We start from the raw sequence: 15,603 nt of genomic DNA on the forward strand, positions 1-15,603 counted from the left end.
CGTCCGTCTACCACATGGGAGGTCCGCGGTTCAAAACCCCGGGCCTCCTTGACCCGTGTGGAGCTGTCCATGCGCAGTGCTGATGCGCGTTAGGAGTGCCTTGCCACGCAAGGGTGTCCCCCGCATAGGGGAGCCCCACGCGCAAGGAGTGTGCCCGTGAGGAAAAGCCGCCCAGCGTGAAAAGAAAGAGCAGCCTGCCCAGGAATGGCGCCACCCACACTTCCCGTGCCGCTGACGACAACAGAAGCGGACAAAGAAACAAGACGCAGCAAATAGACACCAAGAACAGACAACCAGGGGAGGAGGGGGGATTAAATAAATAAATAAATCTTTAAAAAAAAAAATGCAAGACAGTTTTTAAAAAATGAAAAGTTCTCCCAAAAAGCTTTAAATCACACAGGTATATAGTTTTGAAATTTGAAATATATATATTTCACTTACTTGTATGCACTTTATTTCATCTGTATAACAATGTCATAATAGAACTTCCAGAAATCACATATTTTCATAGTTTTGAACACAGCAAAATGCATTTCTCACTCACTTTTATGTCACCTATGTAACAGTATTTAAGTGTAAGTCACATAACAGAGTTTTTAGAGCTGAGTAAGATGCATGCTTCATTTGCTCAAAGCATTTTTTCCCCCAGTATAACACTGTTTAAATTAAAAATCATCCTAGATGTTAGGTTTTAAAAACTGATTTAATGCAAATTTCACTCACCTCTATCCACTTTTTTTCACTCATAAGCACTGTTTTAATGAAACATTATCCAGGATGTTATAAATCATATGTATTACTAGGCTTTGAAACTTGAGTAAAACATGTTTCACTCCCTTATAAGCAATGCTCTTTATCTGTGCAACACTCTTTACATGATACATTTTGTAGACAGTTGTAAACAACATATCTTACCAGTTTAAAAACTGACAAACACACATTTCACTCAATTCTATGCACTTTTCATACCAATAAGACACTATTTTAATTAAAATTTCTTCAGAAATGCATACATTACATATGTTACACAGTTTTGAAAACTGGGAATAATGCAAGTTTCATTCATATCTATACACTTCACTTTACCTATATAACACTGTTTTAATGAAACTTTCTCCCAGAAACCTGTAAACCACATGCTGTAAATTCACTTTTGAGAACTGAGTTAATGCATGTTTCACTCACTTCTGTGCACTTACCTTCCCTAAAACAAGGCTGTTCATATGAAACATTCTAAGAGAAAGAAGTAAATCCCGTACTAGCTTTTGAAATTTTAAATACATTTCACTCATTTCTATTGACTTTTCACTGTTTAATTGAAGCATTATCCTAGAAAGTTATAAATCACATGTTATTAGGTTTTGAGATCCAGATTAAAGACATGTTTCACTCACTTCTATGCATTTTCCTTCACCTATGCAATACTTAATCAAATTCTCCCAGAGCCACATATGCTGAACAGTTTTGAAGGCTGAGAGAAATGCATGTTTCATTGCATCTGTACATGTTACTTCACCTACACAGGACTGTTTTAAAGAAGATCCTCACAGAAGGCTGTAAATCACATAAGTTAATCAATTTTGAAATCTGAGTTCCATGCATGTTTTACTCACTTCTATACACTTTTCAACATTCACACAAGGTCTGTTAACTAAAACTTTCTCCTAAAAGCTAAAAATAACATATATTACTTACTTTGGAAAACTGAGTGCCATGTATGTTTCACTGACTTCTCACTTTTTATCACCCATGCAATACTGTTTAAATGAAAGAAAACCCTGTAAAAAGGTGTATATCACATACCTTATATGGTTTTGAAAACTGAATTAAACATGTTTCACTTGTTTCTGTGTACTTTTCTTCATCTATACAATGCTATTTATTTTTTTTTTTTTAATACTGGGATCATTTATTTTATTTCATTTTTTTTAAGATTTATTTTATTTATTTCTCTCCCCTTCCTCCCCCCCCCCCCCCCCCACACCAGTTGTCTGTTCTCTGTGTACATTTGCTGTGTGTTCTTCTTTGTCCTCTTCTGTTGTTGTCAGCGGCACAGGAATCTGTGTCTCTTTTTGTTGCATCATCTTGTTGTGTTAGCTCTTCATGTGTGTGGCACCATTCTTGGGCAGGCTGCACTTTCTTTCACGCTGGGTGGCTTTCCTTAAGCAGCATACTCCTTGCACGTGGGGGACACCCCTGCATGACACGGCACTCCTTGCATGCATCAGTACTGCACGTAGGCCAGCTCCACACGGGTCAAGGAGGCCCGGGGTTTGAACCACAGACCTCCCATGTGGTAGGCGGATGCTCTATTGATTGGGCCAAGTCCTCTTCTCTATACAATGCTATTTAAATGAAACATTCTCCCAGAATTCTGTAAATTACATAGATAATTAGATTTGGGGTTTTTTTGTTTGTTTTTAAAGATTTACTTTTATTTCTTCCCACCTCCTCATTGTTTGCACTTGCTGTATCTGTTCATCTTTCTTGTTTCTTTAAGAGGTACTGGGAGCTGAACCCAGGACCTCCACTGTGGGGGGAAAGCACCTAATTGCTTGAGGTATCTCTGCCCCCTGCTTTTGTTGTGTCTCATTATGTTTTCCTCCTCATGTCTCTTGTTGTGCCATCTTGTGGCATCAGCTTGCTGTACCTGCCCATCATGTCAGCTCACTGTCTTCTTTAGGAGGCACTGGGAAACTCTGCTCTCTGCTTCGTTGTGTCTCTCATTATGTTTTCCTTCTTGTGTCTCTTGTTGTGTCAGCTTGCCACACTTGCCTGTCACACCAGCTCACTGTCTTCTTTAGGAAGTACTGGAAACCGAACCATGGACCTCCCATGTGGTAGGTGGGAACTCAGTTGCTTGAGCCACACTGCTTCCCAATAACTAGGTTTTGAAAGCTGCATTAAACACATTTTACTCACATTTACTAATCTTCACCTATACACGGCTGTTGAATGAAATTTCCTCCTAGAAAGTAGAAAACATATATTACTAGGTTTTCAAAATAGAGTGAACCACACATTTCACTCACTTCTACACACTATTCATCACCTATACAACATTCAAAGTGAAAATTCTACTAGAATCCTTTAAATCACATATGTTACTTGGTTAGAGAAACTGAGTTAAACACATGTTTTATTACGTCTATGCTTTTTTTCTTCACCTATACAGAACTATTTAAATGAAGCATTCTCCTGGAATTTTGTAAATTGCCTGTGGTAGTTTTGAAAACAGAGTTAAATATAATTTTCATAAACAAACTTATATGTCATTTAAAGAAGGTTAAATAAAGAATTCTCAAAGAAAGCTATGCAAATATTACTTGGCTTTGAAAACCACTTTAAATGCATATTTCACTACTTATATGAACTTTTTTTCAACTCTCCCAATTTAAATGAAACAATCCTACAGAAGCTGTAAATATGTTCTAAAAACTGACTTAAAAGCATGTTTCACTTACTTCTAAGCACATTTCCTCACCTATACAACACTTTAAATGAAACACTCTTAGAACTGTAAATCAAAAATGTTACATAGTTTTGAAAACTCAATAATGTTTATTGCACTTACATGTGATTTTTCACCATGTTTACATGAAACATGTTCCTAGACCTGTAAATCCCATATGCACATAGTTTGAAAACAGAAAAACAAAGTGACAAGCACATTCATGCAGTTGTCTTCATTTAAAGGGGACTTTTAAATGAAATTTCAACCTGGAAAACTGTGAATCATATATGATATGTAGTTCCCAGATGAGACTGAAAAGCATGTTTCACTCACTTCCATCACTTACCTTCATTAACTAAACACTATCAATGAGACTTGCTCTTAGAAAGTTGTGAATCACAGGACTTAGTTTAGAAAACTGAGTAAAACACGTTTCACTCACTTTTGAGCACTTGCCTTCACTCACTAAACACTTTATATGAAACTTTCTCTTAAAGCACTAAATCATGTGTCTTAGTTTCAAAAACTGAAGGAAACCAATGTTTAACCCCTTCTATATGCTTATCTATGCTTAACTAAACACTGTTAAAATGAACTACTCTCTTGGGAAGTTTTGAATCACACTTGTTATTGAGTTTCAAAAATTAAGTGAAATGCATGTTTCAATCAATCCCATTCACTTATCATCACTCAACAAAAATATTTGAATCAAGCTTTCTCTTGGTTGTCAACCCTGGCTCTGCATCAAAATCACCCCTGGACTTTGTTAAAATACAGATTCCAAGTCCCAACCCAGATAGATCTACTACATTGGAAACTCCAGCTTGTTGGTTTGTTTAACTCCATAAGTGATTTTGATGTACAGTCTGGTTGGGAAACAGTGGAAAGACCAGTGGATTTGGAATCAAGACTTGTGCATTCAAGTACTGGTTCCCCCTCTTTACAGCTGGACTTTCATTTCTCAAATGTTGATAACACAGTGCCTAACTCATAGGGTGGATGACAGGACTCTATTAGTTAAGCTTGTAAAATATTTACAACAGGCCCTGCTTCCATAGTGAATAATCAGTAAATGCTCACTATCATAATAATAGAGTCCTAATAGTACTTACAAGTCTCAATTTCCTCATTTGTAAAATGGGTATAATAAGACCTGCCCTGCCCACCTTACGGAGAAAATGAATCTCAAAGCCACTTGTCCATTGTCAAGTGTACTAGAATGAGTGTTGTGATTGCTTAATACTCAGAAGAGGTCTTAACTCACCATGTCCTCCTTGAAGGTCCCCAGTACAGCTGCTGTGACAATGCCCAAGAACAAGCCGAGGACGTTGAACACAGTCGAGGACCATAGTAGCCGGTAGAGGTGGATCACGTCCTGACAGCTGCTCACGCCCACAAACTCATAGTAGCTTGGGGAATGCTCTGTGCTGCATATGGAGATATGACCCTTTCGTTTTTTCAAAGCTGTGATTAGATAATCTTACCATGTGACCAAGAGAGGGCCAAAGTGATAAGAAGACAGGGTTCAAATCACACCAAACTTCTGTTGCAGGGATCAGTTTCTCTGAATCTAGAGAGCTGCATGTCTTTGTCCAACAAAGGGCCACTCGAATGGCCCCCTTGGTTGTGCAAACGTGGGGCATCAGGCCCCTTGCAGAATCAGGCACAGCTGCACCCCTGCGAACACGGGCAGTGAAGTTTGGCACTTGCAAGTCTGGGTGCCCATTTGCAAAAAAGGCCTCTGAGAAGGAAGGAACTACAACCCAACACCCATCCCTACCCTCTCTGAAAGTCAGGGGAGCCGGCCCACATCAGGGCCCTTGACAGTAAAGGGCAATGAGGCTCCTGACATTAAATGACCTTGAGGAAAGTGACATCAGAGCTGAATCCTTGGAGCAAGCAGAGCATAAAAGCTGATGACTGAAGCGCAGCTCAACCCTGACACCCTGGCAGGGAACAAAGGCTGGGGCGTGGGAATGTGAGCTCCAGAGGGAGCCCAAGTGTGGGGCAGCCTGGGCCCTTAAGGCAGAACTGTCCTTCCTCAAAGGATGTGTTGGGGTGAGCAGGGCCTTGGGCATCACTGCAGGTTGATCTGCAGACCCATGGGCCAGAAGGGCCTGACCCCCAGCCACCCTGGGGGACAGCAAGACAGCCAGCAGCAGCAGCTGATGATGCAACATACTGCTGCTCCTGTTTGGGTTTGGCAAAAGGATAGACCACTCCTCTGTCTGTGTGGTGGGGTGAAGTTTAAACCCCCAGAGATTTCAACAAGTCAGGGGGACAGTTCCCCAAGAAGCAAACATTCTATTTCCTGCTGATTAAATGTCAGTGCTCAAGCTAGTAATACAAAATTTAAAAGGCAATTGACCATAATTTTTACCTTGAATTTGTAGAACCAATTACCTTTGTGAAATACTTTGAGTGCCTGCCATGTATCAAGCACTGGGCTCACAGTGGTGAATGGGACAACACAGGCTCTGCCTTCCTGAAGCTTATAGTGAAACGTGGGCTGGATCGAATTATAGCTGTGGGTGTAATGGTACGATAGAGAGGTGAAGTGGGTGCTGGGGAAGCAGGAAGGAGCAGCGAGTTGCTTGTGGTCAAGCACTTGAGAAAGCCACCTTCTCCTAGAGTTGCTCTTGCATCTAAAATTTACCACCTGGCCTTCTCTCCTTCATACACTGCATCCACTGCAGTAAGCACAAGCGGAGGAATTAGATCTCACTTCTAGAGTTGGCAGGAGGATAGAAGCTCTAGAGGGCAAAAGGCGAGGGAGCTGAGGGGACGAGGACACCTAGGGTGGGCAGGCCCCTTGCCCAGATAAAGCCAGCAGCTCTCAGGGACTGAGAAATCACAAGGTGACACCACTGCCCCACCACCTGTGACAGGCTGGGGTGAGTGGGAGAGATGCCAGAAGCCCGGAGACAGACAACTGTCCTTCCTACTTTCAGAGAAGGTGCAGCTAACAAAGAACAGGCAAAGGCCAGTGTGACTTCTGGAAAGCGTGGCTCTGGGCATCCAGAGGGAGCCAGCAAGAGAAGCAACCGTGAGCGGGGAGCAATGGTTTGTTCTAACAAAAAAATGACATCCAACTAGGATAAGTATACTTTTTGCATAAAACAGGCCAATGGCATTAGCTTGGAAGGGGAGAGCCCTCTGGCAGCAAGGGCGAAACCAGCTTAATGAAAGGTAAAGGTACTGTGAGTGAGCAGTGACGCACTGATAAAGGTCAGGGGCTCTCTCACTTCCCACCACCCCATCGTGCAGTCTGGCACTATGGAGAGGAGGGTTGTGGCTGCTCCATCTGCTTAATGGGACTGTCTAACTCTATTTCTAACATGGAACAAGTAGTAATTTTTAAGAACAGTTTGGTGGGGACCTGCCTAATGCAAGTCTATTGGAGGAGGGGGTGTCACAGACCCCTTCTCCATCACACGGTGCCCGGCTCACCTGTCACAGTTGTAAAGGTCACAGCAGTAACAGGTGTTGCTCCTCACCTTCAGCTGGCACTTGCCATTCGAGGAGTGGCAGGTGACCTGCAAACAGGAGATCTTTTCAGTTCTCTCAGAGGCACAGCCCTACGGGATGCCCACTGCCTCACCCTGCACCTCTGAGACGGGCAGAGCTGCCTCTGCCACAAGCGTAAGGAATGCCAGGCTCTTCTCAGGACCGGTCAACCTTCCTTGGCTCAGAGACCTCTCATTCTCTTGAGTCTTTGTTTGCTGACCCTTACCCTCTCCCGATTCCACGGTAGAGCAAGTAGGAACCTCATGGCCCATCCCTTCCAGCAGGAGCTCATGCACCTGCTAAGTGGAGGAGAGTCCAGGCAAAAATGTCTACTGGACAGAGGGAGAGTGTTCAAGGCATCATGCCACCCAGACGAGGACTCATGCTGACAAGGTACAGAGGACAGTTAGGAAGCCACCTCCGATTTGACCAAGCAGCAAGTATCTCTTTTACAAGGAGACTTCCCCATTGGTGCTGGTTGTCCTGGAGCTGCACATGTTTGGGGAGAACTTTCGATATTAAGGGAACAGAATAGGCAAAAACACTCAACTTTTCTCCTTCTCTTAGAGCTGTTTGATAGGAAGACGGATGTATTGGTAAAGCTGACAATGTTTTTCCACACACCTGTGTGAAGTACACAGGCAGATATCATTATTCCCTCTTTAGAAATGAGGACAGTGAAGTTTGGAAAGGTTACAAAGCTTCCCAAGGCTTCATGGGTACTGAGTGAAGAGTGGGGATTTGAACCCAGGTCTCTGAACTTGTAGCACAGAGCATGTCTCAGGATGTCCCACTGATAGGTAGAGTGCCTTGGTTGCCAGGTTAAGGAGCAGTGCCATTTAGAACTCTAGAACATTCACAGACCCTCCTTGAGGGTCATCATTGAGTCTGGGGAAAGTTTCTGAGTGGTCTCTGGACCCTCTTTAGCTAGAGAAATCCTGCTTTTGTGTTTTGCATGTGGCCTTTCTTTCAAGGGTTCTGTGATTAAAGTTTGAATAGTATCCAAGTTGGCAATGGGCAGCTTTGGAGTGTTTGAGCAAGGGTGTGACCTAATGAAAGTATGATAGAATAAGTTGGAAATAGTGTGCAAAAGGGACTGTAAGAAGTGGAGACCAGAGACAGAAATCAGTTGGGAGGCTTTTAAAGTAGTCCACGGGTGAAATCAACCTGGAAAGGAAGAACTGGGCAGGTCAGGTATTACATACAAAGAACTGTAGGAGTGAGAGAGCATGGTCACTGTTTGATACCGGAACAACAACAAAGGGAGAATTTAAGGTGACATTACTGTTCTGAGCCCAGTAATCAAGAAGTCAGAAGATCAGCTCTACAGAATGTTGGAGCTAAAATTTAAGAGGGCAAAACCCTTCATTTCCCAGACAAGAAAGCAGAGCTGACCAAGTTAAAGGCACACAGAAAGTTGTGGAACTGGAACCTAAGCCCCATCTGGGGACTGTATTGCACAGTGAGGTGATAAATTCAGTTCTGTACAGATTGAATTGGTGGCTTGGTGAAGCGTCTAAAAGGAAATGTCTGTAGATCACTGAAACTTTAAGTCTAGGCTCTGAGAAATGAGTCACAAGCACGGAGAGAGGGGTAGAGCTGTGGGAGGGGCTGGGACTGGAGAGGGAAAGAACAGAGAGCAATGAGTGGCAGGGAGATGGGCATGGGCCACATGGCAAAGGAGCCACTCCTATTTCCTGGAACCTCATGTGTGCTTAATACTATTGAATATATGCACTGCGAATGGAGCCATCAAATGTTGGGTAGAAAACACTACAAGGGCAGAGTTTTAAGATGGAGATACACAATGACAGTTGAGCTAGAGACAGGTCAAGGAGAATAATAACTGAGAGAAGGCCATTGAATTTGTCACTGGAAGGTCACTCCCATTTAAGGAGACATTTCTCTAGTGTAGCTGTGGAAGCACACAAGACTGTGAGGAGAAAGGGACAGAAGAAAGGGAGTAGGAACAGAAGCAACTTCTTGCAAGAACTGAGAAAGGAAAATGCATCTCATGAGGGCAGAAGAGCCCAAGCAAGTTTTTCAAGCGAACCAGAACGTAGGGAGGAAGGAGCCCTGCAGAGAGAGAGATGGAAATGCAGCAGGGAGGGCTTCTTAAGGGAACCTGGGTCACAGGAGGTGGGAGAGGGTGGGGCTGGGTGGGCCACAGGAATGTGGTGCTCTATAGGTGGGTCCAATGGACTTAGCTGGGGGAGAAAAGGACCAGACTACTGACTTGGAGGCCTCAGTCTGGATACCTCCAAGTAGGGCTCAGTGATACCAACTATCTAGTATGCTTTTTTTTTTTTTTTTAAGATTTATTTATTTATTTATTTTCTCTCCCCTTCCTCCCTGCCCCAGTTATCTGTTCTCTGTGTCTATTTGCTGTGTGTTCTTCTTTGTCCACTTCTGTTGTTGTCAGCAGCACGGGAATCTGTGTTTCTTTTTGTTGTGTCATCTTGTTGTGTCAGCTTTCTGTGTGCAACGCCATTCCTGGGCAGGCTGCACTTTCTTTCGCGCTGGGCAGCTCTCCTTAGGGGGCATTCTCCTTGCGCGTGGGGCTCCCCTACGTGGGGGACACCCCTGCATGGCAGGGCACTCCTTGCACGCATTAGCACTGCACATAGGCCAGCTCCACATGGGTCAAGGAGGCTCGGGGTTTGAATCGCGAACCTCCCATGTGGTAGACGGATGCCCTAACCACTGGGCCAAGTTCACTTCCCTCTAGTGTGTTCTTTATTTCCATTGTCCATTTGGACAGTCCTTGCTCCTCCTTGCTGATTATTTCTGATACTGCTTTCCTACAAGGTCAACAATTCCTGCATGTTCCTCCAGTCACTTGACACGACAACATTCTGTCTGCACCTGGAATCCTCCCACAGCCTACAGCTGGATCTGCCCCTCTCTAGGGAACCCAGTGCAGGCTCAAGGTCCTCCTAGTCTGTCTGATGGGACCACAGTTAGCCTTAACCCTTCCATGCCCAGGACAACCCTGGATGAGGAGTTGGAGCCTTGAAGAGTGACCCTGTAGAGAATTATTCAAAAGCTAAAATGTTTAAGATGGGAGGGCCTCTAGGTAATCGATTTGTTAGGACATGTCAAAAGCAATAGTAGATGACAAGGTTTAGAGCAGGGGTTGCCAAACTACAGTCAAGGCCCAAATTCAGCCTGCTGCCTGTTTTTGTAAATAAAGTTTTATTGGAACATGGCCACACTCACTTGTTTACCTATTGTTGTGGCTGCTTGTGCACTAAAATGGCAGAATTGAGTAGTGATGACAGAGACCATATAGTCTATAAAACTCTAAAATATTACCATCTGGCCCCTTACAGAAAAAGTTTGCTGATCCCTGGTTTAGAATAGTGCAACTTTGGTTCTAGAATCACCTGGGGAGCTTTTAAAAATCCCAATGACTAGGCCATACTCTATACCAATTATTAATAAACCAGGATCTCTGGGGTGGGACCCAGGCCCTACTATCTTTTAGAGCTCCTCACTGATTCCAATGCATAGTAAGGTAAGAACTCTATATCTGAAGCAGGGGAGGAGAGGCCTGTCCTCAGAAGGTTCGTGGGCAGTCTCAGCAGGGTTACAATGAAGACATTAGAGTAGACTTGAGGCCTTCCTGCCAAACGGAGCCCTGCTTCTCGATGACTGAAGGAGCAGAGAGAAACAGCCAAATCTTGAACTGGGACTGAAAAATAAGGATGATCTGGTAGAGAAGGGCAGACTAACATGTGGGGAGGGGGCTGGGAGGCCAGGAAACTTTAGCTGCGACTCTTTCCTCTGAATGTGACTCTTTCCTCTGAATATTCCTCCAGCCTGACTGCATGAGCTGAATTGAAGAGAAGGGCAATGCAGGGACTGGTGAAAGGCCATGAACCCCAAAGACTGGTCTTTGGAGAAGCCAAAAGAGACAAAGACCCTGGCCAAGAGGCGTTGAGGACGGGGCTGCCCTGGACTCTCACTACCCCAACTCTAATATTTTCCCATATACAGAAGACAGAATGTCTCTTCTCTGAAATGTGCCAAGGAGCTTGAAATCTTTCCAGCAGTTCATGGAGAATCCCAGAACAAACTGATGCAGGATTGCCATGGGGTGTTTACTTTCAGCCACTTCCTCTTTGTCCTCCTCATTCTCTTCCCCTTGTATGTTTGAGAAGTCCATGCTTATTTCAACAGATAAATCTATGCAGAGCTAGAGTTGACAGCCAGTCAGAGTAAAATGAAGCTATACATGTCATCATTCCAGGCATTTTCATGCAGCTAGAAATAGAAATTAAAACACTATGCCAATGTGCTTGGCCCAGGGAAAGTCAATGAGTTTCTTGGCCAATATTAATTTATTACCCTGGCTTTTTATTTTAATAATTAAGGCAGTAAAAATGCAAATAGTAAAAGCCACCCAGAACTGAACAAATGAATTCCTGGAGGCTGTTCTGTGTAAGGAAGGCATGTGAGCAGCTGTAATTCCAAAATAAATACAATATATCAAAATGTCAAAGCTAGCTCAAAAATAAAGTGTGAGCTATCAATTTCTCACCATTGCAGAGAGTGAAGAGATGATAGGAATAACTATTAGAATCAAAACAACAGATTTTGACTAGTGACACAAAAATTTGTCAGATTCACGAAGTTATCAGAGTAAAACCCAAACAAATTAAACAGTGTTTTGTTTACCTCTGTCTGGTAGACATCAGATAGGTAGCCTATCCCTCTTGAGTAAAATTGGCATCTTCCAGTACTAAGAGGTCTTAGATCCTAGAGACAAATAAACAGACACAAATGTAATGAAATAAATTTATCTTCAAATTAAGAGCGGTCAGAGGCAATTTCAGACATGTCTGTCCCAGGCTCTTCAGCTTACAGGAGAGGCACAAAGCAGACTCAGCAATGCCAGTCCAAGAAAACAAAGCAGGAAATACCACCGCTCATTCCAGAGCACCAGGTCTCATGCCATCCAGAAGGCAGGAACATGTATCAGAGGAGTGGTCACCTTGTCCCCCCAGGCTGGGCTAACATTATTGTCTTCCCCAGTCAACATGGGGGAGCCAAAGGAAAATGGTTGCTTGATCTTTTGAGGTACATACCCCTATAATTCTACTTCACAGATGCCTTGCCACCAGCCTCTTTCCTAAAAGTAAAACTTATTTTTTCTACTAGAAAGGCAGCAGCAAGGATTTCAGACTAATGCATTTGTTCATCCAACCTGCCAATCATCCTCCCAACTACGCATTCATTCATCCATCCATCCACTAATCCATTCATTTATCAATGTTTCCATCTATCCGTCCATCCATCTATCCATCCATCCATCCATCCATCTTTCTATCCAACCACTCAGCCCATTTATCCATCCATCCACCTATGCAACTATCTATCCATCTATCCCCAACATTCATGGAGTAGACACAGAGCTAAATTATAATATACCAAGTTAAGACAGTTCCTGCCCTTAGGGAATGTGATGATTTGAAGCTGCATGTACCCCAGAAAAACACATTCTTAAATCTAACCTGTTCCTGTGAGTGTGAACCCATTGTAAGTAGGTGTGGAGAAAAGGCCGGAGGTTAAAATGTTTCCATAACACAAATGAAGGTATGGACCTTAGAACATCAGATACTTTCAGGACAGAACACTGTCCTGAACAACCCTATAATTGTTTGCAGAAAGAAACATTTAAACCTTGCATGGCATACATGGGGAAAATGTGGATGTGATTGCTCTGGCATAATGTTATCTAAAGAATAAAAAAGTAACTATACTCCCATCCCTGAGATACTCAATTAAATGATGTGGAAGCTTGGGTTGAAGCTCTTAGTCCTTGAGGCTTTGAGTACCCTGTATTCATCTTTTCTTACTTCTTGTGTCTCTTTCTTAAGTTCTGCGGTGCCTCCCGTTTGAGCCGTTCCTTATGTCGAGCTTTTCTCTAGAAGTAGGACCTTTTGATGAGGCTCTTTCAGTTAAGTTAATTCTGAGGCCATGAGATGTCCAGATCAAAGCACCATCAGAGATGCTTTTTCACTGAAGTCACCTATTGGTGATCCTGGGGTCCTGCCATGGGCAAAACAAGATGACTACCATTTCTGCCTAGGTTCTGCCTTCCCCTCCGGCATCTACCATCTTCAGGAACTCAGCTATGGGCAACCAGGCATAGGGTTTGTCTATTTCAGGGCCTCCTCTCTCAGTTTTGGCTGCTCTGCTATCTTCCCGAGTTCAGCTGTAGCTATCAGGCATACTGATCACCTCTTCAACTTTGAGCTGCTCCATGGTCCCAGCCTCTTGGGGGCTTTGTGCTTAAACTTTGGCTGCTAGGGATCTCTTACATGACAGGATAAAAAATGGCAGCTTCTGGGAAGTGGACTTGGCCCGATGGATAGGGCATCCGCCTACTACATGGGAGGTCCACGGTTTAAACCTGGGGCCTCCTTGACCCATGTGGAGCTGGCCCATGCACAGTGCTGATGCGCACAAGAAATGCCCTGCCATGCAGGGATGTCCCCCATGTAGGGGAGCCCCACGTGCAAGGAGTGAGCCCCATAAGGAGAGCCGCCCAGCGCGAAAGGAAGTGCAGCCTGCCCAAGAATGGCGCCGCATACACAGAGAGCTGACACAACAAGATAACGCAACAAAAAGAAATACAGATTCCCAGTGCCACTGATAAGGACAGAAGCAGTCACAGAAGAACACACAGCGAATGGACACAGAGAGCAGATAACTGGGGGGGGAAGGGGGGAAGGGGGAAAGGGGAGAGAAATAAATTTAAAAAAATAAATCTTTTTAAAAATGGCAGCTTCTTTTCTCTCTCTGTCTCCATTTATATAAGACCCAGCATGCCTCACTCATGTAGTTTAATCAAATGCAATCTAATCGAGTGATCTAAAGTGAATCTAATGCAATCAAGGGGTATCACACCCACAGGAATAGATTAGTTTAAGAACATCTTCTTTTGAGATTCAAAAAAGAACTTTAAACCGTCACACATGAGAAGTCAGGAGTTGTCGTTATTGCAATAGCCAACAAGGTTGGAGGGGCAGCCAAGGGGGGCTGACTGTTAGAGTGACATGGGATGATCAAGAGAGGATGGTGTCACCAAGGCAAAATGGATGGGCATCCAATGAAGGCACTGCTAAATACACATAATCAAAGAGAACAAGAATGGAGGGACAGGGCACTTAGGGTAGTCACCCCAATAAAAAGTCACAGTCTCTTGCCCAGTTGTTGAACCTGAACCACTTTTCAGGTCCAGGTCCCACTGACCAAAGAAGTGGTCAAGTCCCCAAGGGGAAGAATCCTACAACACCATGCCAGTATATAATGCACAGATTCTCCCTTCCAAAGCTACCTACAGTCATTTACCCAAGGGACTATACACTGGAGAAAGGGGAATACCCAGAGCTTTTGAGGACTGTGGTTTCCAGAGTCGGAGTTGACATTAAATTCTGGAGACACAAAAGCATCGTTAGGGAACCCTCTTATAAGTAGGTGGATATGAAGATGAGGTAATAAAAGGAGGTCTAGCCAAAGTTTAGGTTCCAGTGAGTCCAGTGGGTCTATAGACCCTCTCAGTGGTCATTTCCCCAGTGCTAGAATTTATAATTGGGATTGGTATCCTTGGCAGTTGGAGAAAGCTCCACATTGATCACTGGCCTGTGGAGTAAGAGCTATCAAAGAAGGGAAGGAAAGTAGAAACCTCTGAAACTGCCCTTCCCCCAGCCAGAACTGTGATTAAAAAAATATCACATCCCAAGGTGAGGGGTATTGGGATTAGTTATACTATTATTGGCTGGGAGGTTGGTGGAGATTTGTTACATCATTAAAGACTTAAAGGATGCAAGGGGTGGCCATCTCTATCAGAATTCTACATAATTTGTCAATCTGGCCCCTAGAGAAATCAAATGGATCCTGGAGAACAACTGTAGACCACAAGTACAGCTGCCATACCAGATATAGAAGTTTTGTTAGAGCAGTTTATCGTGGCCCCAGGTATGCAGTATATAGCCATTGATTGAGCAGATGCATTCTTTTCAAGCTCAAAGAAAAGAATCAGAAAGAGTTGACATTCATAGAGAATGGACAACAATATACATTTATAATTTTGTTCCAGGGTTATGTGACTCCAATGACTATACTCCTCCAATCTTGGTGTTATTAAAATAATTACAACTGCTGCTGAGTTCTGGGAGTTAAGTTACAATCTAATGTGAAGGTTGTTCCAACTGCCAAGAATGGCAATGTCAAATGTAAATTCAAGACCCAGGGAAATGCCCACCAAGTAGATCTGTGGACCCAGCAAACTCACTGTTAACTCTCCTGCCTTCTGTCTGAACTATTATAATGTTCCACGGAACATTACACTGATCCATTACAAAAATGTCATTATGCTGATTAGGCAGGATGAGTAAGAGGTAGCTAGCAAGCTGGAGTCCTGAACATGCATTCCAAAGGGTGAGAGAAAAACCCTAAGAATATTTAGGGACTTGCTACTTTAGTCAAGTTTTTAGGGATCCAGGTTAGAACATCCCTTCCAAAGTGAAAGACAAATTGCTGCATCTTGCATCCCCTGCTACAAAAAAGGAAAAAGAGTGCCTGGGACACTCTTTGGGTTTGGAGGCAACACATTTCACACTTAGGAAAACTGC

At 43.5% G+C, this 15,603-nt stretch overlaps 1 protein-coding gene across 1 annotated transcript in view; it reads right to left on the reverse strand.

The window, feature by feature from the left end:
• Positions 1 to 409: 409 nt before the first annotated feature.
• The window catches only part of TMEM255B (transmembrane protein 255B), a 99,454-nt gene continuing 84,260 nt past the window's right edge, over positions 410 to 15,603 (reverse strand). The window contains exons 5-8 of the mRNA XM_071208119.1: positions 11,642 to 11,722; positions 6,905 to 6,990; positions 4,719 to 4,881; positions 410 to 2,968 (exon numbers count right to left, since the gene is read on the reverse strand). Coding sequence (XP_071064220.1) covers positions 2,939 to 2,968; positions 4,719 to 4,881; positions 6,905 to 6,990; positions 11,642 to 11,722 — 360 coding nt within the window. The 3' untranslated portion in view covers positions 410 to 2,938. The remainder of the gene's footprint in view (positions 2,969 to 4,718; positions 4,882 to 6,904; positions 6,991 to 11,641; positions 11,723 to 15,603) is intronic.

The sequence above is a fragment of the Dasypus novemcinctus genome, chromosome 15 (assembly GCF_030445035.2).
Source record: "Dasypus novemcinctus isolate mDasNov1 chromosome 15, mDasNov1.1.hap2, whole genome shotgun sequence".
NCBI lineage: Eukaryota > Metazoa > Chordata > Mammalia > Cingulata > Dasypodidae > Dasypus > Dasypus novemcinctus.